This window comes from Helianthus annuus, chromosome 16 (assembly GCF_002127325.2).
Source record: "Helianthus annuus cultivar XRQ/B chromosome 16, HanXRQr2.0-SUNRISE, whole genome shotgun sequence".
Classification (NCBI taxonomy): Eukaryota; Viridiplantae; Streptophyta; class Magnoliopsida; order Asterales; family Asteraceae; genus Helianthus; species Helianthus annuus.
The window spans coordinates 175,130,670-175,157,381 of NC_035448.2; the positions used below are offsets into that span (position 1 = coordinate 175,130,670).

The 26,712-nt window shown below is 41.3% G+C and overlaps 2 protein-coding genes across 3 annotated transcripts; both read right to left on the minus strand.

Moving 5' to 3' along the window:
- Window positions 1-3,606: 3,606 nt before the first annotated feature.
- Window positions 3,607-25,204, minus strand: LOC110916960 ((E)-beta-farnesene synthase-like). Its single transcript, XM_035984910.1, has 5 exons — window positions 24,833-25,204; window positions 4,772-4,990; window positions 4,552-4,690; window positions 4,215-4,466; window positions 3,607-4,110 (listed from the first exon to the last, which is right to left on the minus strand). Exons 1-5 carry the CDS (start codon window positions 25,192-25,194, stop codon window positions 3,817-3,819), a joined length of 1,266 nt encoding a protein of 421 aa, XP_035840803.1. The 5' UTR covers window positions 25,195-25,204; the 3' UTR covers window positions 3,607-3,816.
- Window positions 13,600-21,657, minus strand: LOC110916961. Of its 2 annotated transcripts, XM_022161598.2 has the most exons (3): window positions 21,141-21,657; window positions 20,297-21,058; window positions 13,600-13,861 (listed from the first exon to the last, which is right to left on the minus strand). In XM_022161598.2, the coding sequence occupies exons 1-3, from the start codon at window positions 21,532-21,534 to the stop codon at window positions 13,845-13,847; spliced, it is 1,173 nt and encodes a 390-aa protein (XP_022017290.1). In that variant the 5' UTR covers window positions 21,535-21,657; the 3' UTR covers window positions 13,600-13,844. The 2 variants fall into 2 exon arrangements, with proteins under 2 accessions (XP_022017290.1, XP_022017288.1); XM_022161596.2 differs by lacking the exon at window positions 13,600-13,861 and having other exon boundaries at window positions 19,724-21,058.
- Window positions 25,205-26,712: the final 1,508 nt, after the last annotated feature.

Below are 26,712 nucleotides of genomic sequence, written 5' to 3' on the forward strand. Positions count from 1 at the left end.
ACATATGGTTTAGTTGATACATTTCGCTTACCATGCATGATATATTTTGGGTACACATTACATGATTTACATTAAACATAAACATGTTGACATTGATATACACATTTGGTGGTTTACATTGAACATAGACATTTCGATATGGTTTACACAATAACACTTGACAATTGATTTATACATGAACAATTTTACATGATGGTTGGTTTGGGTAAATGGTTTGAGTAACGTGGCGTATGTAATATGATACAAACATGGTGGATACGCCGCTGGTACTTCCTATATATAAATGCTTGTATAATATTACACATCGTAGCGTTATCTAGATCATTTCAGTTTAGACATATTACGTTTTACAAAAATAACATATTCTTCACAAGACATCATTTTTACAAACAACTTATCTTATACAAACTCATTTTTACTAGGTTATTCATTTAACCTTACATTATTCTCTTATTTATACATATCATCTGATCTTATCGTTTTTCCACCGATTTACAAAACAAAACAATTTACAAGGTTCATGACTGACTGTTATTAAACGTTTTCTTAAAACCCAAGTCATGAATCCCATTTTCACAAAACCTATGTATCTCACAGGCATTTTTATGCTGACGTACCTACTTTCACATGTGTTTTCAGGAGCTGTTCCATAGGATGATGATCATGGCACTAGGGCGGACCTGTGCCTTAGAGACTAAAAATGAAGATAGACTAGTTTAATTATGTCACGAACTCTTTGTTTTCCTGTTTAAGACAATGTATTTCGCTTGTTGAATAAATAAAATGCAACTTTGGTTTCCATGGTTATGAAACAATTAATTCTGTCCCAACACTCCCCGGCGTTTCCGCCGCGGTTGCATGTTACACGCGGCCGGGGTGTGACAATTTGAAATCATGAAAATAACAGATAGGTACACATGCTTCACCCCAAAACATTTGAAAACAGTAAAAGATGGGACTCTCTACTCACTTGAGAGTGCTTAAGAGTTTTGAACAACTACCAAGAAAAGCTAGAGGAGCACGGAATATAGGTAACTATGTAAATAACCGGACCTAATTCGGACCTAATTAGGTCCGAATATAGGTAAGTAACTATGTAAATAACCAGACCTAATTCGGAAGATCGGATAGTATGAGGTTTTGTAAACCAAATGAGTGTTGGAACTCATATGATATGGTTTAAGAAAGCCTATATACTAAAATGAAACCTATCCTAAGTGCTTTCGACCCATCACGACCCATTTAGGTAGCTTACGCTACTTTAACGTGTCGTTTGCGTAAAACGCGTTCGGACTGCCTAACTAGTCCTATGACAAGTATTATATGCCTAAACATGTTTAATTATGTTGCATAATCAGTTAAGTGACAAAAGTTTGGGTTACATATGCTTAAATATCCATTATGCATAAAAAGGGCATTTTGGTAATTTACCTAAGGCAGATAAACTACCTATCATACAACTACTTAAACTAGGTGACTATAAGGTATAACCTCGGAAGGTTATTCCCTATACAACTATGGTCACTAAACATGTTTGGTCGGATCCTAATGATCGACCAAACGGGTCGTGTTCGAAAGTCTAAGCGGGTGTTTAGTCCACTTGACTGACGACTCTACACAAGCACTAGACTAAAAAGTTACGAGTTAAACATGTCGAAACATGTTTAACAAAGTTAGAAAACAGGTTTGGTATCAAAACAAACGGTTTTGATACCTACAAGTAGTTTGGTTACAAAATACGCAAGAATACGTATTTTGGCCAAAACTACGACTCGTCACTACACCTAGATAACGTGGTAATCAGTAGGTATAGTCACTAGGGACTATAACCATCGTGATTACGCTCACGTTATGAAGTTCAAACGATCTTCGCGTTGACCATAAACTGGTCAATGCAGAAAGTCAAACACAGTTTGACTTTCAGACTCGAAAAGCGATAAAAGAACGAAGGAATACTTACAAAAGGTCCCCCCAAGCTTTGATTTCCCAAGTATTCTCAGGTATGAAGTGGCTAGCACTTCAACTTAGAGAAATCTCAGAAAATCAAGTGTGGGTTTTGCAAGTGAAAGGAGATAGGTATTTATAGGAATGCTAGAACCGTTAGGATCGTTTCTCGATCATCGAGCTTTAATCTTGGCCCTCCACTTGGGAAAATGGTTTTGTAATACAAGGGGTAGATAAAAACCATCAAAATCCAGCCCATAGTATTGAAAATGTTACATAAAAACCCCTGAAAAACAAGCTGGTTGCTGAAAACTGGGCTGCTGAAAAATGGGCACTTTCACGCCACGCGAGAGGAGCACATGGTTCTGTCGCGTGGCATGAGGGAGCCTGTTTTTGGCAAAAGTTTAATTTTTGGCAGAACAGGTCCCTGCATGCTAAAAACTTGATTTTTGGCACGTTTAAGCCCCGTTAACCCCATTTCAAGGCTCTAAAATGAAGTTAAAGTATAGGGAACTCAAAACATGCTAAAAAAAAATCTCGGATGTCAGTTCGTTTGGTCGTATGATCGCGTTATTCGCTTAATTACGACGGAAGTCGTTACGAACGCAAATACGATCCAAATTAAGCGACGAATGAAATTTTATCATGCCAAACACTAATATAAAATATTTTAATGCTTACATAAATTTTTGGATGTCCGGATGTATTCAAAATGTAAGATATGCGCGAAAATGCAAACTTGTGCATTTTTTGACGCTTTTAGTCCCTATTGATCAAGAAAGTTTATTTTTGTGCACCAAACACCTCAAAGCCTATTTCTAAGCTATATAAAGGATATTTAGGGCATATTTAACTTATGATCAAATTCCGGAATGTTCGTTACTATACGAATCAGTATAGTTTCGCAGTTTGACTCAAATAGTCCCTGCGATCGAACAAACTTGATTTCAACACACCAAACCATCTGAAAGTTATTTCGAAGTTATATGAAGGTTATTTAAGGTATGTTAAGCCTATTTCACTATTCCGGAGTGTTTGTTGCATTAAACTGGTTATATCAGAGCGCGTATAACCTTCCAGAAAGCGATTTAAAGCTTGAAATCGAACAAGAGTTGATATGTGCAAACGATACACATATTTTTACAAATCCCAAGTATGAAATACAATATTTCATTGGTTTGGTATTTGTTTGATGATTGAAGTGACACAGGTGTCACAATTTCTCTAAAAAAAACCTCAAACCCACCGCCATAGGTTTGTTCAGATGCGCCTTTGGTGTCATGTAAGATCCATCGGCAACATACGTTCTGCTTATTTTCCCGGCAAATCACCGTGAACGACAACCTTGGTGAAGTGCCGCACTCGAGATTTTGATTGTGAAGATATATAAAGTCTTTGCCTTTCTTTTATTACAAATAGAAAACTCATTAATGCATGATAAGAGAAGTGAGAGTTTATACATTATTGGTGTCCAAGGTTTAGATATCTTTGGCTTTTTCAAATGAACAGAGCAAGATGAAACATGGAAGAAAGAGTTGCGTAAAACTTGGCAAATGAATCTGGCAGAGCTTTAGTTATTTGTCACAATGTTACTGGAGTTGTAAAAAAATGAACACTCAAGTAACACACATGACCAGTTTGCAAGTTAATATATAACAGGTAATTAAACAACAATTATATTACCAAACATTTATTTTATAACATCACTTGGAACAATGGTATGACAGGCACGTAGTATGGCATGCACATAGAACAACGTACGTGCATGGCCAGAAATATATGCTTATCACACACACAATAAGCCTAAGAAAAATACATTACAACAACTATATTTGTTAACACAGACAAACACCATGCATTTAGTCTTGAATCTTAAATAGCTAATGGGTGAACCAATAGCGATTTGATGTGATTTATCATCTCCTTCCTAGCATGAGTGTAGCTGTCGTTGACTTTATATATGACGTCACACGCACGAGCAAAGTTGATTGTGGACGGTAGTAGAGGAAATGGGATGTCGGTTGGTCTGAGCGACTCTCGATTTATAACTTTCCATGCATCTTCAACCATGTTAGAGATAAATTCACATGCTTCCTTCTCGGATGCACCGGTTTCTTTTTGGTAGCACTCGATGCTTGAAGCTACACGGCCTCTTTCTTGCTCCTCCTGAAAATATTTTAAAATGTTATTTCGCAGTATTAGTATATGTATCACTTTCACTTGAATTAGAGATTTGAATAAATAGATATGAGTATGTGTGTATGTAGTACCTTGTGGGTGGTAATATCATCCATTAGCCTTAAAACCAAACATGCAGCTTTAATAATAGGAGGATATGTGGCGACCCATTTGAAGGTGTCTTCAGTGACCATATTATCAACCCTACCAACAAAGGATCTCGCTATCATCAAGCCGTAGGTACAAGTCTTCATTGAAACAGACATGTACTCTTCAAGAGTTGGCATGTACCCCTCTTTTAACCATTTAGCTTCAACTAAGTTGTTTTCAAGCACCTCTTTTGCCTGTATGCCCAATTTTTTGCTAATTAGACAAGACTAGCATTCATAAATTATGAATTGCACAATCAAATGCGGAAATGTAATATACCATCTCTATCACATAGTGGATCTGGTATGTTTTTCCTTCCTTTTCAAGTGATTCCTCCATTTCTTGGTGATGATTCAAAAGTTCTTGGTATATTAGTTTCATATACTCTGGAAGCAAATCCAAGCAGCTCATTGACCATCTAGACAATATACAATTAACAATAAAAGATTATACTAATTAATTAACCAATTATTTACAAGTTTGCATTATAAATGTGTACCTTTGAACAGCATCAGAAAAGATCTTTAGTTCTTCATAAGTTCCATAGTTATCATATGTGTCATCCAGCACAATCAACCACATGGAGGTTTTCATTAAAAATATTCTCGTATGAGAATGTTGAGGCTCAAAATAGACCCCCAGTATCCAAAAATAGCCTTCTATCAATCTGTCTCGAACATAAGGTAGTTTCTTTTGCATGTCCAAGTCTTTCCACCATCTACCACAAATGATTAATTAAATATACGATATATCATGAAAATACAGAACTTAATCTAAAGAGTGTGCCTATTGGCACACTAAAGTGCCTATTGGCACACCAAACCCTAGCAAAAGTTAGGGTTTATCTACGCTTCGTATTGGTCAATACGCAGCCTATAAGGTTAACCCTAGACGCTGCGTATTGACCAATACGCAGCGTAGATAAACCATAGATCTCAGTGCCTGATTACCAATCATTGCACAGAAAACAAGGTCCCTATACGCTGCGTATTGACCAATACGCAGCGTATACAAAACTGATGCACATTTGGGGTCATTTTGGTAGGTTTGAAGTGTCAAATTTTTGCCAGGTTTCTATACGCTGCGTATTGACCAATACGCATCGTATATAAACTTGGTAAAATTTGACACTTCATACCTGGAAACATTTTGTGTCAATTTCAGAAACATAAGGGACCATTATTGTAAATCCTGGAAACATCAGGGACCATTTATCTAAATTATCAAATATCAGGGACCATTTTTGTAATTTCATGAAACTTCAGGGACCATTTTTATAAAAAATGAAACACCAGGGACCAAAGTGTAAATATATATAAAATCAGTATAAAAGGGGGTCTTCTTTAAAGAACCGGCCCTTAGCATGAATCGAACTCGTGACCTATCATTTAGAACCGTAACGCCTTAACCAGTTTATCCTCCGTTCCGGAGCTGTTAGAACATGGAACTTAATTCTTATATGCAGTGACTCCTAATACGCTGCGTATTGACCTATACGAATCGTATACTGACACTTTGTATACGCTGCGTATTGGTCAATACGCAGCGTATAAAGCCTTCTAAACTTTAAATTCACACAGAACCTGTTATGTTCCAGAGACACTCGTTAGAACATGGAACTTAATTCTTATATTTTTTTATTATTTAGTCGACGTCGTCCGTAAGGCGCGTACGGGCCTAACGAGCGTCGAAACTAAGCCCGTCGTTAAACGGACTTAGTTTCGACGCTCGTTAGGCCCGTACGCGCCTTACGGACGACGTCGACTAAATAATATTTTTTTTATTATTTAGTCGACGTCGTCCGTAAGGCGCGTACGGGCCTAACGAGTGTCGAAACTAAGCCCGTCGTTGCCCGTTAGGCCCGTACGCGCCTTACGGATGAGAAATTTACAAAAATGGTCCCTGAGGTTTGATGTGTTTACAAAATTGGTCCCTGAGGTTTGATGAATTTACAAAAATGGTCCCTGGTGTTTCCAGGATTTACAAAAATGGTCCCTGGTCAATTTCTGAAACACAAGGGACCATTTTTGTAAATCCTGGAAACACCAGGGACCTTTTTGTAAATTCATCAAACCTCAGGGACCAATTTTGTAAACACATCAAACCTCAGGGACCATTTTTGTAAATTTATCATCCGTAAGGCGCGTACGGGCCTAACGGGCAACGACGGACTTAGTTTCGACGCTCGTTAGGCCCGTACGCGCCTTACGGACCACGTCGACTAAATAATAAAAAAAATATTATTTAGTCGACGTCGTCCGTAAGGCGTGTACGGGCCTAACGAGCGTCGAAACTAAGTCCGTCGTTGCCCGTTAGGCCCGTACGCGCCTTACGGATGATAAATTTACAAAAATGGTCCCTGAGGTTTGATGAATTTACAAAAACGGTCCCTGGTGTTTCCAGGATTTAATAAAATGGTCCCTTGTGTTTCAGAAATTGACCAGGGACCATTTTTGTAAATCCTGGAAACACCAGGGACCATTTTTGTAAATTCATCAAACCTTAGGGACCAATTTTGTAAACACATCAAACCTCAGGGACCATTTTTGTAAATTTATCATCCGTAAGGCGCGTACGGGCCTAACGGGCAACGACGGACTTAGTTTCGACGCTCGTTAGGCCCGTACGCGCCTTACAGACGACGTCGACTAAATAATATTTTTTTTATTATTTATTCGACGTCGTCCGTAAGTCGCGTACGGGCCTAACGAGCGTCGAAACTAAGCCCGTCGTTAAAATTTTAACGACGGGCTTAGTTTCGACGCTCGTTAGGCCCGTACGCGCCTTACGGACGATGTCGACTAAATAATATTTTTTTTATTATTTAGTCGACGTCATCCGTAAGGCGCGTACGGGCCTAACGGGCAACGACGGACTTAGTTTCGACGCTCGTTAGGCCCGTACGCGCCTTACGGACGACCTCGAATAAATAATATTTTTTTTATTATTTAGTCGACGTCGTCCGTAAGGCGCGTACGGGCCTAACGAGCGTCGAAACTAAGCCCGTCGTTAAAATTTTAACGACGGGCTTAGTTTCGAAGCTCGTTAGGCCCGTACGCGCCTTACGGACGACGTCGACTAAATAATATTTTTTTATTATTTAGTCGACGTCATCCGTAAGGCGCGTACGGGCCTAACGGGCAACGACGGGCTTAGTTTCGACGCTCGTTAGGCCCGTACGCGCCTTACGGACGACGTCGACTAAATAATATTTTTTTTATTATTTAGTCGACGTCGTCCGTAAGGCGCGTACGGGCCTAACGAGCGTCGAAACTAAGCCCGTCGTTAAACGGACTTAGTTTCGACGCTCGTTAGGCCCGTACGCGCCTTACGGACGACGTCGACTAAATAATATTTTTTTTATTATTTAGTCGACGTCGTCCGTAAGGCGCGTACGGGCCTAACGAGCGTCGAAACTAAGTCCGTCGTTGCCCGTTAGGCCCGTACGCGCCTTACGGATGATAAATTTACAAAAATGGTCCCTGAGGTTTGATGAATTTACAAAAATGGTCCCTGGTGTTTCCAGGATTTAATAAAATGGTCCCTTGTGTTTCAGAAATTGACCAGGGACCATTTTTGTAAATCCTAGAAACACCAGGGACCATTTTTGTAAATTCATCAAACCTCAGGGACTAATTTTGTAAACACATCAAACCTCAGGGACCATTTTTGTAAATTTATCATCCGTAAGGCGCGTACGGGCCTAACGGGCAACGACGGACTTAGTTTCGACGCTCGTTAGGCCCGTACGCGCCTTACGGACGACGTCGACTAAATAATTATTATTTAGTCGACGTCGTCCGTAAGGCGCGTACGGGCCTAACGAGCGTCGAAACTAAGTCCGTCGTTGCCCGTTAGGCCCGTACGCGCCTTACGGATGATAAATTTACAAAAATGGTCCCTGAGGTTTGATGAATTTACAAAAACGGTCCCTGGTGTTTCCAGGATTTAATAAAATGGTCCCTTGTGTTTCAGAAATTGACCAGGGACCATTTTTGTAAATCCTGGAAACACCAGGGACCATTTTTGTAAATTCATCAAACCTCAGGGACCAATTTTGTAAACACATCAAACCTCAGCGACCATTTTTGTAAATTTATCATCCGTAAGGCGCGTACGGGCCTAACGGGCAACGACGGGCTTAGTTTCGACGCTCGTTAGGCCCGTACGCGCCTTACGGACGACGTCGACTAAATAATATTTTTTTTTATTATTTAGTCGACGTCATCCGTAAGGCGCGTACGGGCCTAACGGGCAACGACGGACTTAGTTTCGACGCTCGTTAGGCCCGTACGCGCCTTACGGACGACCTCGAATAAATAATATTTTTTTTATTATTTAGTCGACGTCGTCCGTAAGGCGCGTACGGGCCTAACGAGCGTCGAAACTAAGCCCGTCGTTAAAATTTTAACGACGGGCTTAGTTTCGACGCTCGTTAGGCCCGTACGCGCCTTACGGACGACGTCGACTAAATAATATTTTTTTTATTATTTAGTCGACGTCATCCGTAAGGCGCGTACGGGCCTAACGGGCAACGACGGGCTTAGTTTCGACGCTCGTTAGGCCCGTACGCGCCTTACGGACGACGTCGACTAAATAATATTTTTTTTATTATTTAGTCGACGTCGTCCGTAAGGCGCGTACGGGCCTAACGAGCGTCGAAACTAAGCCCGTCGTTAAACGGACTTAGTTTCGACGCTCGTTAGGCCCGTACGCGCCTTACGGACGACGTCGACTAAATAATATTTTTTTTATTATTTAGTCGACGTCGTCCGTAAGGCGCGTACGGGCCTAACGAGCGTCGAAACTAAGTCCGTCGTTGCCCGTTAGGCCCGTACGCGCCTTACGGATGATAAATTTACAAAAATGGTCCCTGAGGTTTGATTAATTTACAAAAATGGTCCCTGGTGTTTCCAGGATTTAATAAAATGGTCCCTTGTGTTTCAGAAATTGACCAAGGACCATTTTTGTAAATCCTAGAAACACCAGGGACAATTTTTGTAAATTCATCAAACCTCAGGGACTAATTTTGTAAACACATCAAACCTCAGGGACCATTTTTGTAAATTTATCATCCGTAAGGCGCGTACGGGCCTAACGGGCAACGACGGACTTAGTTTCGACGCTCGTTAGGCCCGTACGCGCCTTACGGACGACGTCGACTAAATAATATTTTTTTTATTATTTAGTCGACGTCGTCCGTAAGGCGCGTACGGGCCTAACGAGCGTCGAAACTAAGTCCGTCGTTGCCCGTTAGGCCCGTACGCGCCTTACGGATGATAAATTTACAAAAATGGTCCCTGAGGTTTGATGAATTTACAAAAACGATCCCTGGTGTTTCCAGGATTTAATAAAATGGTCCCTTGTGTTTCAGAAATTGACCAGGGACCATTTTTGTAAATCCTGGAAACACCAGGGACCATTTTTGTAAATTCATCAAACCTCAGGGACCAATTTTGTAAACACATCAAACCTCAGCGACCATTTTTGTAAATTTATCATCCGTAAGGCGCGTACGGGCCTAACGGGCAACGACGGGCTTAGTTTCGACGCTCGTTAGGCCCGTACGCGCCTTACGGACGACGTCGACTAAATAATATTTTTTTTTATTATTTAGTCGACGTCATCCATAAGGCGCGTACGGGCCTAACGGGCAACGACGGACTTAGTTTCGACGCTCGTTCGGCCCGTACGCGCCTTACGGACGACCTCGACTAAATAATATTTTTTTTATTATTTAGTCGACGTCGTCCGTAAGGCGCGTACGGGCCTAACGAGCGTCGAAACTAAGCCCGTCGTTAAAATTTTAACGACGGGCTTAGTTTCGACGCACGTTAGGCCCGTACGCGCCTTACGGACGACGTCGACTAAATAATATTTTTTTTATTATTTAGTCGACGTCATCCGTAAGGCGCGTACGGGCCTAACGGGCAACGACGGGCTTAGTTTCGACGCTCGTTTGGCCCGTACGCGCCTTACGGACGACGTCGACTAAATAATATTTTTTTTATTATTTAGTCGACGTCGTCCGTAAGGCGCGTACGGGCCTAACGAGCGTCGAAACTAAGCCCGTCGTTAAACGGACTTAGTTTCGACGCTCGTTAGGCCCGTACGCGCCTTACGGACGACGTCGACTAAATAATATTTTTTTTATTATTTAGTCGACGTCGTCCGTAAGGCGCGTACGGGCCTAACGAGCGTCGAAACTAAGTCCGTCGTTGCCCGTTAGGCCCGTACGCGCCTTACGGATGATAAATTTACAAAAATGGTCCCTGAGGTTTGATGAATTTACAAAAATGGTCCCTGGTGTTTCCAGGATATAATAAAATGGTCCCTTGTGTTTCAGAAATTGACCAGGGACCATTTTTGTAAATCTTGGAAACACCAGGGACCATTTTTGTAAATTCATCAAACCTCAGGGACTAATTTTGTAAACACATCAAACCTCAGGGACCATTTTTGTAAATTTATCATCCGTAAGGCGCGTACGGGCCTAACGGGCAACGACGGACTTAGTTTCGACGCTCGTTAGGCCCGTACGCGCCTTACGGACAACGTCGACTAAATAATATTTTTTTTTATTATTTAGTCGACGTCGTCCGTAAGTCGCGTACGGGCCTAACGAGCGTCGAAACTAAGCCCGTCGCCTTACGGACAACGTCGACTAAATAATATTTTTTTTATTATTTAGTCGACGTCCTCCGTAAGGCGCGTACGGGCCTAACGAGCGTCGAAACTAAGCCCGTCGTTAAACGGCCTTAGTTTCGACGCTCGTTAGGCCCGTACGCGCCTTACGGACGACGTCGACTAAATAATAAAAAAAATATTATTTAGTCGACGTCGTCCGTAAGGCGCGTACGGGCCTAACGAGCGTCGAAACTAAGTCCGTCTTATATGTAGTAACTGCGTACAGGCCTAACGAGTGTCTCTGGAATATAACAGGTTCTGTGTGAATTTAAAGTTCAGAAGGCTTTATACGCTGCGTATTGACCAATACGCAGCATATACAAAACTGATGCACATTTGGGGTCATTTTGGTAGGTTTGAAGTGTCAAATTTTTGCCAGGTTTCTATACGCTGCGTATTGGCCAATACGCAGCGTATATAAACTTGGTAAAATTTGACACTTCATACCTGAAAACATTTTGTGTCAATTTCTGAAACATAAGGGACCATTATTGTAAATCCTGGAAACATCAGGGACCATTTATCTAAATTATCAAACATTAGGGACCATTTTTGTAATTTCATGAAACTTCAGGGACCATTTTTATAAAAAAATGAAACACCAGGGACCAAAGTGTAAATATATATAAAATCAATATAAAAAGGGGGTCTTCTTTAAAGAACCGGCCCTTAGCATGTATCGAACTCGTGACCTATCATTTAGAACCGTAACGCCTTAACCAGTTTATCCTCCGTTCCGGAGTTGTTAGAACATGGAACTTAATTCTTATATGTAGTAACTGCTAATACGCTGCGTATTGACCTATACGCAGCGTATACTGACACTTCGTATACGCTGCGTATTGGTCAATACGCAGCGTATAAAGCCTTCTGAACTTTAAATTCACACAGAACCTGTTATATTCCAGAGACACTCGTTAGGCCTGTACGCAGTTACTACATATAAGACAGACTTAGTTTCGACGCTCGTTAGGCCCGTACGCGCCTTACGGACGACGTCGACTAAATAATATTTTTTTTATTATTTAGTCTACGTCGTCCGTAAGGCGCGTACGGGCCTAACGGGCGTCGAAACTTTTAACGACGGACTTAGTTTCGACGCCCGTTAGGCCCGTACGCGCCTTACGTACGACGTCGACTAAATAATATTTTTTTTCTTATTTAGTCGTCGTCCGTAAGGCGCGTACGGGCCTAACGGGCGTCGAAACTAAGCCCGTCGTTAAAATTTTAACGACGGGCTTAGTTTCGACGCTCGTTAGGCCCGTACGCGCCTTACGGACGACGTCGACTAAATAATATTTTTTTTATTATTTAGTAGACGTCATCCGTAAGGCGCGTACGGGCCTAAAGGGCAATGACGGACTTAGTTTCGACGCTCGTTAGGCCCGTACGCGCCTTACGGACGACGTCGACTAAATAATATTTTTTTTATTATTTAGTCGACGTCGTCCGTAAGTCGCGTACGGGCCTAACGAGCGTCGAAACTAAGCCCGTCGACGGGCTTAGTTTCGACGCTCGTTAGGCCCGTACGCGCCTTACGGACGACGTCGACTAAATAATATTTTTTTTATTATTTAGTCGACGTCATCCGTAAGGCGCGTACGGGCCTAACGGGCAACGACGGACTTAGTTTCGACGCTCGTTAGGCCCGTACGCGCCTTACGGACGACGTCGACTAAATAATATTTTTTTTATTATTTAGTCGACGTCATCCGTAAGGCGCGTACGGGCCTAACGGGCAACGACGGACTTAGTTTCGACGCTCGTTAGGCCCGTACGCGCCTTACGGACGACGTCGACTAAATAATATTTTTTTATTATTTAGTCGACGTCGTCCGTAAGGCGCGTACGGGCCTAACGGGCAACGACGGACCTAGTTTCGACGCTCGTTAGGCCCGTACGCGCCTTACGGACGACGTCGACTAAATAATATTTTTTTTATTATTTAGTCGACGTCGTTCGTAAGGCGCGTACGGGCCTAACGAGCGTCGAAACTAAGTCCGTAACGACAAAACACTTTAAATAACCTGCCAGAATTTTTTATAACCTGCCTGAATTTCAAAATATAACATTTCAAAATATGTGAAACTGTTTACACCGAAGTTTGATATATACATAACAAAATACATTACAAAGTTTGTACATACATAACAAAATGATAAAATACTACTGCTGCTGCTCCTGATGTTGCTGCTGCTGCTCCTGATGCTGCTGCTGCTGATGCTGCTGCTGCCGCTGATGCTGATCCCAGTCCGCATCCGCAATGAAGGGTAGTGGAGGTAACCCGTCATGCTGTCGCTGCTGCTGCAGCGCCGCAGCCACCCACTCTAGCAAATAATTGTTTCTCTCAACGTTTCGAAGCAGCCGCTCATGTGACGGGTCAGGACCGGGCATAACATGGCGTGGGAACTGGGGCGCCCCGGGTGGTCCACGCGGCTGTGGTGGCCGCGGAAGAACGGCGGCCGGCTCATGCGGCTCCGGCGGCTCCGGATCCCGCGGGGGATAAATCAGAGGGAACTCTTCTGGCAGTTCCTTAAGCTGGTATTGCGTGCCGTCCAGATTCTTTATCCGCTTCCCGCATGGAAAGTCTTTGGTAATATGCATCCCGTTTATTGTGTTCATCCCCATCCGCTTTGCCTGTGCCGCTGGGCCTACACGGCCGCGGTCGTTCTCCGGATGATAGCCCAACGAATGGGCTATCTTGGTCACGTAAGCGCCGCCGAATAGCATTCCGCGCTCCTGTCGATGATGCGCGGAGGCGAAATACTGCGCCAACCCGTAGGCGAGAGCGCACGGCCTCTTGTATAAGAGGCAATACAAAAAGAATAAGTCACCACTCGTACACCACTCCCGGCTTTTGTTTCGAGCAGTGATCGAAGTGGAAATCATCTTGTGCAAATACCTGCATAAATGGAAACCAGTCAGTAAATAATAATCAGACGACATCGATTAAATGGAAACCGTAAGTCGCGTAGGTCCCTAACGGGCATTTAAACGGCTGCGTTTGCAGTCGTAAACGAGCGTTTAAACGGCTGCAAACGCAGTCGCACACGGATGCGTTTTCGCTGCCGTCTGCGGCGGCATTTGCAGCCGTAACCGGGCGTTTAAAGGGCTGCAAACGCAGCCCCAAACGGCTGCGAAATCGCTGCCCTTTGGGGCTGTGTTTGCAGCCGTTTAAACGCCGGTTTACGGCTGCAAACGCAGCCCCAAACGGCTGCCGGTTTAGACGTCGTTCAAACGCCGGTTACGGTTCGACTTCGACTAAAAAATTAAAAAAAAAATATGTTTAAAAAAAATCATGTTTAAAAAGAAATTTGGTTTAAACGGTCCTTAGAGTTTCAAAAATTGACACAAATGGTCCCTTTTTTGATATATTTACACTTTGGTCCCTGAAGTTTCAATTTTTTACAAAAATGGTCCCCGATGTTTCAAAAATTGACACAAGTGGTCCCTAACGAGCGTCGAAACTAAGTTCGTCGTTAAAATATAAAACGACGAACTTAGTTTCGACGCTCGTTAGAGACCTACGGGCCTTACGGTTCGATTTCGACTAAATAATAAAAAAATATATATTTTAACGACGAACTTAGTTTCGACGCTCGAACGGACCTACGCGCTTTACGAGCGTCAAAACTAAGATCGTCGTTAAATTATACTTTTTTTATTATTTAGTCGAAGTCGATCCGTAAGGCGCGTAGGTCCGTAACGAGCGTCGAAACTAAGTTCGTCGTTAAAATATAAAACGACGAACTTAGTTTCGACGTTCGTTAGGGACCTACGCGCCTTACGGTTCGAATTCGACTAAATAATAAAAAAAATATATATATTTTAACGACGAACTTAGTTTCGACGCTCGTTAGGACCGTACGCGCCTTACGAGCGTCAAAACTATGATCGTCGTCGTTAAATTATATTTTTTTATTATTTAGTCGAAGTCGAACCGTAAGTCGCGTAGGTCCCTAACGGGCGTTTAAACGGCTGCAAACGCAGCCGCAAACGGCAGATATTTCGCTGCCGTTTGCGGCTGCGTTTGCAGTCGTAAACGGGCGTTTAAACGGCTGCGTTTTCGCTGCCGTCTGCGGCGGCATTTGCAGCCGTAACCGGGCGTTTAAACGGCTGCAAACGCAGCCCCAAACGGCTGCGAAATCGCTGCCCTTTGGGGCTGTGTTTGCAGCCGTTTAAACGCCGGTTTACGGCTGCAAACCCAGCCCCAAACGGCTGCCGGTTTAGACGTCATTCAATTTTTTACAAAAACGGCTGACGGTTTGATATATTTACACTTTGTTCCCTAAAGTTTCTATTTTTTACAAAAATGGTCCCTGATGTTTCAAAAATTGACAAAAATCAACTAAATAATTAAAAAAAGAAATTTTCTTTTAAAAAAATCTGTTTAAAAAAAACTGTTTAATAACTAACGTACCTGAAGAGCGGATCCTCAATCAGCGTACTCCTCCCCTTGGATTGGTGGTGGTCCCAATGACGGATGTCCGCGATCAGATCCCAAAACCCTAATAGCGTGGGTTTATCAATCATTACGAGCCCCTGTTTACACGAATGTTTATTAAACGTTAAATTAATATTAAATCTTAAATGTTATATATTAAAAATAATAATAATAATAACAATACAAAATTTGTGTTAAACGTACCTTCGTATAAAGATCCGTAGCAATCTCAGCCTCCGTATACAAACCGCTATGCACCGCAAACTGTGCAAGTGACATTTCGCGCGCCTGGCCAGCCATGCGAAAAGAAACCTCGGGCGGGGGAGGGGGCTGCGCGGGGTCCACAACCTCATTTGGCCGACGAGAATGAAACTCGAACGACGACAGAAACTCGACTAGTATCTCCCTGTAGGTCGGCGTAAACGATAGCTCAAACAGACGATCCCACAGTGAATCAACGGGAACAAACCCCCGCACCCAATCTTCAACCTCAAGCTTCCGGAGGGTTTTCCACGAAACCGCAAAGTGTTCACCAATATGCATCTTCCGAAGCTTCTCGCAACGGAGCGCAGCCTCGGACTCCGGAGGAAACTCCAAATACGGGTGATTCTCTAGAGGATCTGGCGGTGGACGCGCCCGCCGTTTCCGCTGCGGCTGCTCCGGAATATCTACTTCGAAATCCATTTCCTCCATTTTTCTGTTTTTAAAAAAAAAAACAATTTAAGTTTAAGTTTAAAAAAATATATATTTTCTGTTTAAAAATATATATTTTCTGTTTAAAAATATATATTTTCTGTTTACAAAGTGAAAGCATAAAGAAAAGTGAAAGCATAAAAATATATATTTTCTGTTTAAAAATATATATTTTTCTGTTTAAAAAAAAAACAATTTAAGTTTATGTTTAAAAAAATGGTCCCTGAGGTTTGATGTGTTTACAAAATTGGTCCCTGAGGTTTGATGAATTTACAAAAATGGTCCCTGGTGTTTCCAGGATTTAATAAAATGGTCCCTTGTGTTTCAGAAATTGACCAGGGACCATTTTATTAAATCCTGGAAATACCAGGGACCATTTTTGTAAATTCATCAAACCTCAGGAAACAATTTTGTAAACACATCAAACCTCAGGGACCATTTTTGTAAATTTATCATCCGTAAGGCGCGTACGGGCCTAACGGGCAACGACGGACTTAGTTTCGACGCTCGTTAGGCCCGTACGCGCCTTACGGACGACGTACACTAAATAATATTTTTTTTATTATTTAGTCGACGTCGTCCGTAAGGCGCGTACGGGCCTAACGAGCGTCGAAACTAAGCCCGTCCCGCTCGTTAGGCCCGTACGCGCCTTACGGACGACGTCGACTAAATAATATTTTTTTATTATTTAGTCGACGTCATCCTTAAGGCGCGTACGGGCCTAACGGGCAACGACGGGCTTAGTTTCGACGCTCGTTAGGCCCGTACGCGCCTTACGGACGACGTCGACTAAATAATAAAAAAAAACAATTTAAGTTTATGTTTAAAAAATGGTCCCTGAGGTTTGATGTGTTTACAAAATTGGTCCCTGAGGTTTGATGAATTTACAAAAATGGTCCCTGGTGTTTCCAGGATTTAATAAAATGGTCCCTTGTGTTTCAGAAATTGACCAGGGACCATTTTTGTAAATCCTGGAAACACCAGGGACCATTTTTGTAAATTCATCAAACCTCAGGGACCAATTTTGTAAACACATCAAACCTCAGGGACCATTTTTGTAAATTTATCATCCGTAAGGCGCGTACGGGCCTAACGGGCAACGACAGGCTTAGTTTCGACGCTCGTTAGGCCCGTACGCGCCTTACGGACGACGTCGACTAAATAATATTTTTTTTATTATTTAGTCGACGTCGTCCGTAAGGCGCGTACGGGCCTAACGAGCGTCGAAACTAAGCCCGTCGTTAAAATTTTAAAAATGGGCTTAGTTTCGACGATCGTTAGGCCCGTACGCGCCTTACGGACGACGTCGACTAAATAATATTTTTTTTATTATTTAGTCGACGTCATCCGTAAGGCGCGTACGGGCCTAACGGGCAACGACGGACTTAGTTTCGATGCTCGTTAGGCCCGTACGCGCCTTACGGACGACGTCGACTAAATAATATTTTTTTTATTATTTAGTCGACGTCATCCGTAAGGCGCGTACGGGCCTAACGGGCAACGACGGGCTTAGTTTCGACGCTCGTTAGGCCCGTACGCGCCTTACGGACGACGTCGACTAAATAATAAAAAAAAACAATTTAAGTTTATGTTTAAAAAAATGGTCCCTGAGGTTTGATGTGTTTACAAAATTGGTCCCTGAGGTTTGATGAATTTACAAAAATGGTCCCTGGTGTTTCCAGGATTTAATAAAATGGTCCCTTGTGTTTCAGAAATTGACCAGGGACCATTTTTGTAAATCCTTGAAACACCAGGGACCATTTTTGTAAATTCATCATACCTCAGGGACCAATTTTGTAAACACATCAAACCTCAGGGACCATTTTTGTAAATTTATCATCCGTAAGGCGCGTACGGGCCTAACAGGCAACGATGGACTTAGTTTCGACGCTCGTTAGGCCCGTACGCGCCTTACGGACGACGTCGACTAAATAATATTTTTTTATTATTTAGTCGACGTCGTCCGTAAGGCGCGTACGGGCCTAACGAGCAATATTTTTTTATTATTTAGTCGACGTCATCCGTAAGGCGCGTACGGGCCTAACGGGCAACGACGGACTTAGTTTCGATGCTCGTTAGGCCCGTACGCGCCTTACGGACGACGTCGACTAAATAATATTTTTTTATTATTTAGTCGACGTCGTCCGTAAGGCGCGTACGGGCCTAACGAGCGTCGAAACTAAGCCCGTGTCGTTAACGACGGGCTTAGTTTCGACGCTCGTTAGGCCCGTACGCGCCTTACGGACGACGTCGACTAAATAATATTTTTTTCATTATTTAGTCGACGTCGTCCGTAAGGCGCGTACGGGCCTAACGAGCGTCGAAACTAAGCCCGTCGTTAACGACGGGCGCTTAGTTTCGATGCTCGTTAGGCCCGTACGCGCCTTACGGACGACGTCGACTAAATAATATTTTTTTTATTATTTAGTCGACGTCGTCCGTAAGGCGCGTATGGGCCTAACGGGCAACGACGGACTTAGTTTCGACGCTCGTTAGGCCCGTACGCGCCTTACGGACGACGTCGACTAAATAATATTTTTTTTATTATTTAGTCGACGTCGTCCGTAAGGCGCGTACGGGCCTAACGAGCGTCGAAACTAAGTCCGTCGTTGCCCGTTAGGCCCATACGCGCCTTACGGATGATAAATTTACAAAAATGGTCCCTGAGGTTTGATGTGTTTACAAAATTGGTCCCTGAGGTTTGATAAGTTTACAAAAAATGGTCCCTGAGGTTTGATAAATTTACAAAAATGGTCACTGTAAACCCTAATCAAACAAATCAAACAAATACCCCTAATTCACTGTAAACCCTAATCAAACAAATCAAACAAACACCCCTAATTCACTGTAAACCCTAATTTACCTATGATACAGCCCTAATTTACGGATAAAATACCAAAAAAATCAAAATTACTTAAATAGGTTGAGTATATACCTCGTTTATACTTCGAATTCGCGTGTATATGGTCGGAAATACGTAGTCGCCTTCGTAGGGGTTCGTAGAGGTTTTGTATGTAATTTGGGGAAGAACATACGCTGCGTAGGGGTTTTCCTGATTTATATCAGAACCTATACGCATCGTAGAGATCAATACGAATCGTATGCCAAAGTCTGAAATTACGATTTCGCCCTTCTATCAGTGCTATACGGGGCTTAATATAAGGGCAAAAAGGTCATTGTCCACCTCTATATACGCTTCGTATTGATCTCTACGATACGTATATAAGAGGTCATCACAATGACCTTTATACCCTTCTGTTTAGCCTATACGAAGCATCTGTAGAAGGGCATAAAGGTCATCATGATGAAAATTATATACGCATCGTAGAGACCCATACGAAGCGTATATAAAGGTCCGAAAATGACCTTTTTACCCTTATATTTAGCCTCGTATAGCCCTAAAAGAAGGGCAAAATCGTAATTTAACATATTTATATTTTCAAACTTCAATTTGGGGGGAAAATTGTCCGCCTTTAACATACGATGCGTATTGATCAATACGCTGCCTTGTTTAGCCTCATTTTACCTTTTTACCCTTGTTCTGAGGCTAAAGGAAGCCAAAAGAGGGGCTTTATTGTCATTTGGATAACATACGATGCGTAGGGATCCCTACGCACCTTAGAAGACCTTTTTTTTTTGTTTTTTTCTTGGTTTGTATTTAGAGAAACTAAAAATAATCCAAAAATTATGTTTATAAAAATTTGAATTATAAATTATAAATTATAAATGAATTAAAAATGATAAAAACTTTATAAATTAAAAAATTTCTACAATTTACAAAAATACAAGTTTCCGCTTAATCTTCGATAACATTTAAACTCGGTTCTCTGTCTTTGTCTCGGTCTGATTTAGGATGCATTAACTCGTAGTAGTGCTCTAACCGCGGTGTATACATTTCTTCCCACCGTTTCGCAGCTATTGATCGATGTGCCGACCACAGCGGGTTCACTAAAGGCATGGGGTAGTCTCCTTCCAACTTAGCATGTATGAAGTGTCCCCCGTGAACATGTATAAGCGTTATCGCTTGAGGTCGTGGATCTAGTGGGGCATCCGTTAATGGGAAGATGGTAGAGCTCCATTCAATGCTTAGCACGTGGAGGACAATATTATACCTTTGCGCTATGAGAAGCCCTACCTGGGGCATTTCCATCCAGTGACTTTGATCGCACCCTTTCACTGAATGCCATTCGATGCTCTTACGTATTCGTTTAAAGTCTCCTTCGTTATATGTTTCGAATACATGCTTCCAACGCGGTTTGTTATGGTCAATCTCCAGCAGTAAATCTCTTCGAATATTGGGCCATGCGTGTTCCGTAAAACCTAACCCGACAGCCACAGACCTGTACCCACAATGACCGTCTGGGGTCACATCTTGTATACGCGATATGTAAGAGCGAAACTCTGATGGAATTTGATTCTTAAACCTCTTAATGCATAACAAGTGCTCGTCCCCCTTTATTAATGGAAAAACCTTATCATCCCTCGTCTCCTTCTTTTTAGAACTTGTTGAACTGTTTGGTTGCATTTTAGGTTTTTCAGACTTCACAAACGAACCAGTTCCACGAGAGCCCTCTGACGGTACGTATGAGCTGTGTCGGGGTAAATCGTACCTATGCTTGGGGGAAGCGGTAATTACGTTGCTGTCCTCGCCACAGGAGCTGTATCTCGCAGCTTGGTCTAACCTCGCAGCTTCATCTAGCCTTTCTTGTACTTTCTTTGAAGTAGGCCGACCGCGAGTGTTTTGCTGGACGATCGGTGGTTTCTTGGTTGACGATTTCGGGGTGAAAACCGCTTTTATCTTTGAAAGCATACTCTTTTGCTGAACGGGGGACTGCGCCTCTAAATGTTGCCGCACATTATTGAGCTCTGCTACAATATCGACCTCCTCGTCTACCAGTTTACAAGGGAGCAAGTCAAGCTTACGCCAGAATACATCTATCTCGTCGAGTTGTATTATACGCCCTGCACAGTTAAGTTAATACGGTGTGAGAAACAGCTAAATCGTACAAAATAACAAAAGGTTTGTGGTTTTAATATTTTTTACCTGTACGTGTGTAGTTTTCCAGCCTACAAGCACACGGCAATCCTTTGCTAAGCCACATATGGCAACCACATGATGCGTTAAGTTTCCGCAACACATCCATCTTCCTCAGTAGCTCTTTTTCCAGCAAATCAAGTGCTTCATGGGAAACCTTTCCACGTAGGTTGTCCAACATTCGGTGTCTGTGGTGGTTCATCGTTTTTTCGATGCTCTCAGTGAAACTTTTTTGTATTTCATCGTACTGAGTTTCAACTATATCAATGATGCATCTTGCTATTCGCTCCAATGAACTCCCGCGCGTAATGTATCTTTTTAAATTTGCGTGCTGGCTCTCAACTCTGTTGGTGGTGCGCTGACCAAAGTTGCGACACTTATCGGTCCACGCATAAACGAACATTTCTTTATAGTCTTTGAGCCAGTTTTCGTAGACGTAATCATAGACACCTGTAAAAATAAAATAATGAAATGTAAAAGCGTGTGTGAAATATAATAGATTGGGTGAGTCGTTTGTTGAAGGAACACTTACTGTCTCGGTTGGCAACCACGAGTCGGTTATACATTTTCTCCAAGTTGTACTTGTACATGGGCTCTGATGAAGATTCGCACAATGTCCGCCAGTACGACATAAATTTCCCCCAATCTTCTTTATCGAACCCTGACTTGCACTTTCTAGCTATATTTTGTTGGATGTGAAAGTGGCATAGAAGCCTTTTTGCGTTCGGGAATACTTTAGAACACGCGTTTATTAGGGCAAGCTCCCTATCCGTGACTATCACACGCGGCATCATACATTCATGCAATATTGACTTGATCCGCTCAAGCACCCACACGTAGTTACCCCTTCGTTCTTTACAAATAACGGCATGTGCGATACAAAAAGACTTCCCAGTCGACGTCATACCCACAACCTGGACAAATGGCATGTTGTAGAGGTTTGTTTTGTAGGTCGCGTCGATCAACATCACGTGCGGGAATGCACGCCACATAGTGATTGAATAAGGATGAACAAAGAAAATCTCTGTTACGACATCTGTTTTGGGATCTTGTCGGGTGTCGTAAATGAATCGGCGGTCATGCAGCAGGCTTTCCAGTGCCTGAATAGGATTCTTTCCGTCCATTATTGTCGCTCTAATTTTTTGTACCGCATTTTGCACGTCTTTCTGAACGTGCAGGCTGTCGGGGAACTGCTTTCTTAGGGTTTGAAATATGATACGTGGCTCCATGTTTTGAGCAGTTAGCTGCTCCACTAGCTTGTATTCGGCTTTAGTAAATCTTCGCACAAAAGCGTGGCCCAACAGACTCGTCGTAGGTTCGTGGTTATGGTTCGCACAGTCCACTTTTAACTCCCACGTGTCGTTCGTCACGTCCCGGATGGCGAGTAATGAAAATGGGCAGCCGATTTTTTTGCTACCAGCTTTCCTAACTGTTGCTTTACTACGGTGTTCACCACTACGGTCGCACACAAGCCATACCATCCCAGTAGTACCGCCAATATTTTTTGATCGGCGGGTAACAATTACGTAACCATTATCCTTTCCCGTTTCTTGTACCCAATTCTTCAAATCAGTTAGAGACATGAAACGCTAAAAAAAGTTACGTTAATAATAATAAAATCGAAACTTCAGGGACCATTTGTGTCAAAAAGACATTAATAATAATAATAACAATAATAATAATAATAATAATAATAATAATAATAATAATAATAATAATAATAATAATAATATAATCGAAACTCATACTTCAGGTACTAATATGGTTATTATTGAAACTATTTTAACAGAATGATTTAACAAGGTTAACTTTCATATAAAGATTTCATCTTTAAACACTAACTCAGTTAGCATACTTAACTGAACAGTATAGGGACCATTTGTGTCAATTTTTTAAAACTTTAGGGACTATTTTTGTCAATTTTTGAAACTTCAGGGACCATTTTTGTCAATTTTCGAAAGTTCAGGGACCATTTTTGTCAATTTTCAAAAGTTCAGGGACCATTTTTGCAATTTTCGAAAGTTCAGGGACCATTTTTGTCAATTTTCGAAAGTTCAGGGACCATTTTTTGTCAATTTTCGAAACTTCAGGGACCATTTTTGTCAATTTTCAAAACTTTGGGGACTGTTTTGTCAATTTTTTGAAACTTCAGGGACTATTTTCGTAAAATTTGAAACTTCAGTGACTTTTATTGTTTTTGGCACTTAACTGGACTAACTGAGTTCTCTAACTCAGTTAGTGGTCCCTTGTATTAAATGCTAACCTAGTTAGGATATAACTATGATTTAACTAACTAAGTTAGGTTTAAACTAACCATTTTGTTAATTAGACTAACTAGATTATTATTATAAAAAGAATACATTTTTTAATAATAATAATAATTATAATTATAATATTTTTAACAACAACAACAATAATAATAATAATAATAATAATAATAATAATAATAATAATAATAATAATAATAATTACAATTATAATTATAATTAAAGTATTTTAACAATAATAACAATAACAATAATTATTATAATTATATTATTTTTAACAATAATAATAATAATAATAATAATAATAATAACAATTATAATTATAATAATAATAACAATAATTATTTTAATGTGATACCTCATTTACTTGAAATGGATTGCCCGGGGTAGATGGTTCATAAAGTGATGTGTTACGGGACTCATAACCATATCCACCATGTTCTTCGTATCCACCGTATCCAACTTCATCCCTAGATCTATCGTATACACTGTAACCACCTTCACCCCCGTATCCACTGTAACCACCGTCACCCCCATATCTATCGTATCCACCGTAGCCCCCATATCCACTGTAACCACCTTCACCCCCGTATCCACCATCACCACCGTATCCACTGTAACTTCCGTATCCACCTTCATCCCAGTATACCCCATAACCCGGATACGATTGCTGCGACGGGTAATATGGTTCATCAACAGGTGCATTCTCAACACCGTATCCACTTTGTTGCACGTACGAAGATTCATACCCGTATCCGTAATCTGGACACACTTGATGCGCCGGGTAATTTGGTTCATCAACAGGTGGAGTGGAAGTCTTGTTCAAGTCTGGCAACTGTGTTTCTTGATTAACAGGGACTCCAGACACAACCTCCTCCTCCTCATTGGCAGCATTTGATCCCCATGTGTCGTTAGAATAACGATTACCGAAATAATTATCCTTCCAAAATGATGACATTTTAACAAGGTTAAACCAAAAACTAACAATTTACTGAAGAAGAAGATGAAAAGGAAAGCAAAGTATATGTCGGGTGATGGGTAACATATATGAATGGAGGAATAAATAGACTTTCATCTGGCATGTCAATACGCAGCGTATTGATCCCTACTCACCGTATTACTTTATTCACGTGCCCTGGACAACATCGTATCAGGTCAAATCAGTCTATCAATACGGTGCGTATTGATCAATACGCACCCTATGTAAGACTGATTTGACATGGTACTAGGTTTGACTGTCTGGTCGTGCACCTACCACTTATATACGCTGCGTATTGACCAATACGCAGCGTATTCAGGTAACCCTATACGCTGCGTATTGACCAATACGCAGCGTATGCAAACCCTAATTGTGCAGATAGCCTGACTTGGTGTGCAGATAGTGAGAGCCAATCTAAATTAGCCATGAGGTCTGAGCTTTCACGCAATTCCTACTTGCAAATTTGGCTAAGTTCCTCCTTGTGCATTGATTGAAGGACATTAAAATCGGACTTTGCAAGCTTCAGTAAGACCTCATTGTGGGAAACATCTTGTTGGTAAATAGGTATGTAACGCACGGCCTCTAGCCTTGGCAACCTTTTCCGGAGAGGCTGCTTTAGTGCTTCTTGTATTTGGGTTCTCAATAAAGAGTCGCAAGAAGGATCCTTTGCTATGATAGCAAGGTGAGTTTTAGTGAGCTCGAGGGCATCATCTAGTACTTTTTCGCCTTCCACCCGCATATAAGATGCTTCATACAAAGCAAGCAATCCTTGAGCATCTTCACATAAAGACTCCTTAAAATTTCCCTTCTCATACATATGGTACTTGAATATTCCTGTATGGTGCAAGCCCTCATCTTAGTGCCACAGTACCACATCAGGCCAAAATCAACAAAAAAATTATACAGGTCTATATCGCAGATAGTGCCCCATCAACAAAGTCCTGCGGGTTCAATGTCCCAACAAGGACAATGGGAAATGATTTTGAGTTTGATGTTTTGAAAAAAAAAAATTGTAAATGAGACAATGGATGCATTTAGAAATTAACGTTATGGGTCTGATATTCATATTTTAATAGTGATCATGTTCAAGTCTGGTTGTGAAGGGGTTAGTGGTTCTAAACATGTAACTAAATACCAGATGAAATGTTGAAGCCTTGTTGCCGAAGGAGTCGGAACCAAAGAGAAAGGTTATGTAGGTTGTTTAGATCCACCCATTCTCACCATATGTAACGTATATATGTTTCAAGGCTTCCTCGATCTCCTCTTCGAAATGATAGGCAACGCCAAGGCGTTGGACTACATCAATAAATTCAATCAACTTCATATGTTGCAGTGATTCATTAGAGGAACCTTTGATCACTAGCTCCTTTCTTACTTCTTCTTTGAGCACTTCAACTACTTTCTTCTCCATCTCTAGATCATCTGGCTGCACGTACCAGGGCCGGCCCGTTAGTGTATCAAACCTAGGCTACCGCTTTGGGCCTCCAAAAGTTTAGGGCCTCCATTTGAAAAATATTATGTTTATATATTATGTATAATAACATTAAGTTTGATTAGCTTGTTGAATCTGATCCCTGTAGTGTGGTGGTAATTATTCCGTGCTTGTCAAAGCCCAGTTTTAGGTTCGATTCCCAGCATCAATTTTTAAACCTTATTTTTTTTCTTTTTAAATTGGAGAAGCCTCCGTAGGGCCAGATCCAAAAAATACAATGGATAAATCTAATGTTCAGTCTCTTTATATTATCATGGTTTGTAGCCTGTAGTGTTTATTAATTGATATATTTTAATTTAATGGTTTAGGTTTATTTTGATTTTATTTGTTAAGATTATTGTTATGTTGATTTTATTTGTTCAGATTTTTGGGTTTTATTAGCAAAATCATCAATTTAATAGTGGTTTTTGTCTTTTTGGTTTATTTAAGTTGATTAGTAAATTATGTTATCCTAATTTGCTTTCAAATAGTCGTTGGTCACAACCAAAAATTCAAAATCAGAACTGGTTCCCTTAGAAACAAGAATAAGTTTATCACTTTTTTGTGCTACTAGCGTTTTAACTTTTAGATAGTCTCAACAAGTTTGTTATAATTGGTAATATTTTTTTTTGGAAACACGGCAATTAGTATCTTTTGAATTTCTGGAATCTTAATCACTCGGCGTCATTTAACTTTATTTTAACAAATTATGTTTTTCTTCCATTAACAAAGTGTAATGGATCCATGTTCGTTAACACGTTATCGACTCATTAAGCGATTAATCTAGTAATATTGGTGAGTTATCAATTATCATTAAGATGGTGAGTAAATTAATATGTATTCAAAAGGGCCCCCAATTTTAAT

Bases quoted from the DNA above. Each gene is read 5' to 3' on its own strand.
- LOC110916960 (XM_035984910.1), bottom strand. From the start codon at position 25,194: ATGTATGAGAAGGGAAATTTTAAGGAGTCTTTATGTGAAGATGCTCAA. The intron at 4,691-4,771 runs GTACACATTTAT...TATATTGTCTAG, and splicing joins TTTTCTGATGCTGTTCAAAG to ATGGTCAATGAGCTGCTTGG. The intron at 4,467-4,551 runs GTATATTACATT...TTGGGCATACAG, and splicing joins TCCACTATGTGATAGAGATG to GCAAAAGAGGTGCTTGAAAA.
- LOC110916961 (XM_022161596.2), bottom strand. From the start codon at position 21,534: ATGTTCGTTTATGCGTGGACCGATAAGTGTCGCAACTTTGGTCAGCGC. The intron at 21,059-21,140 runs GTAAAAAATATT...TTAACTGTGCAG, and splicing joins GGAAAACTACACACGTACAG to GGCGTATAATACAACTCGAC.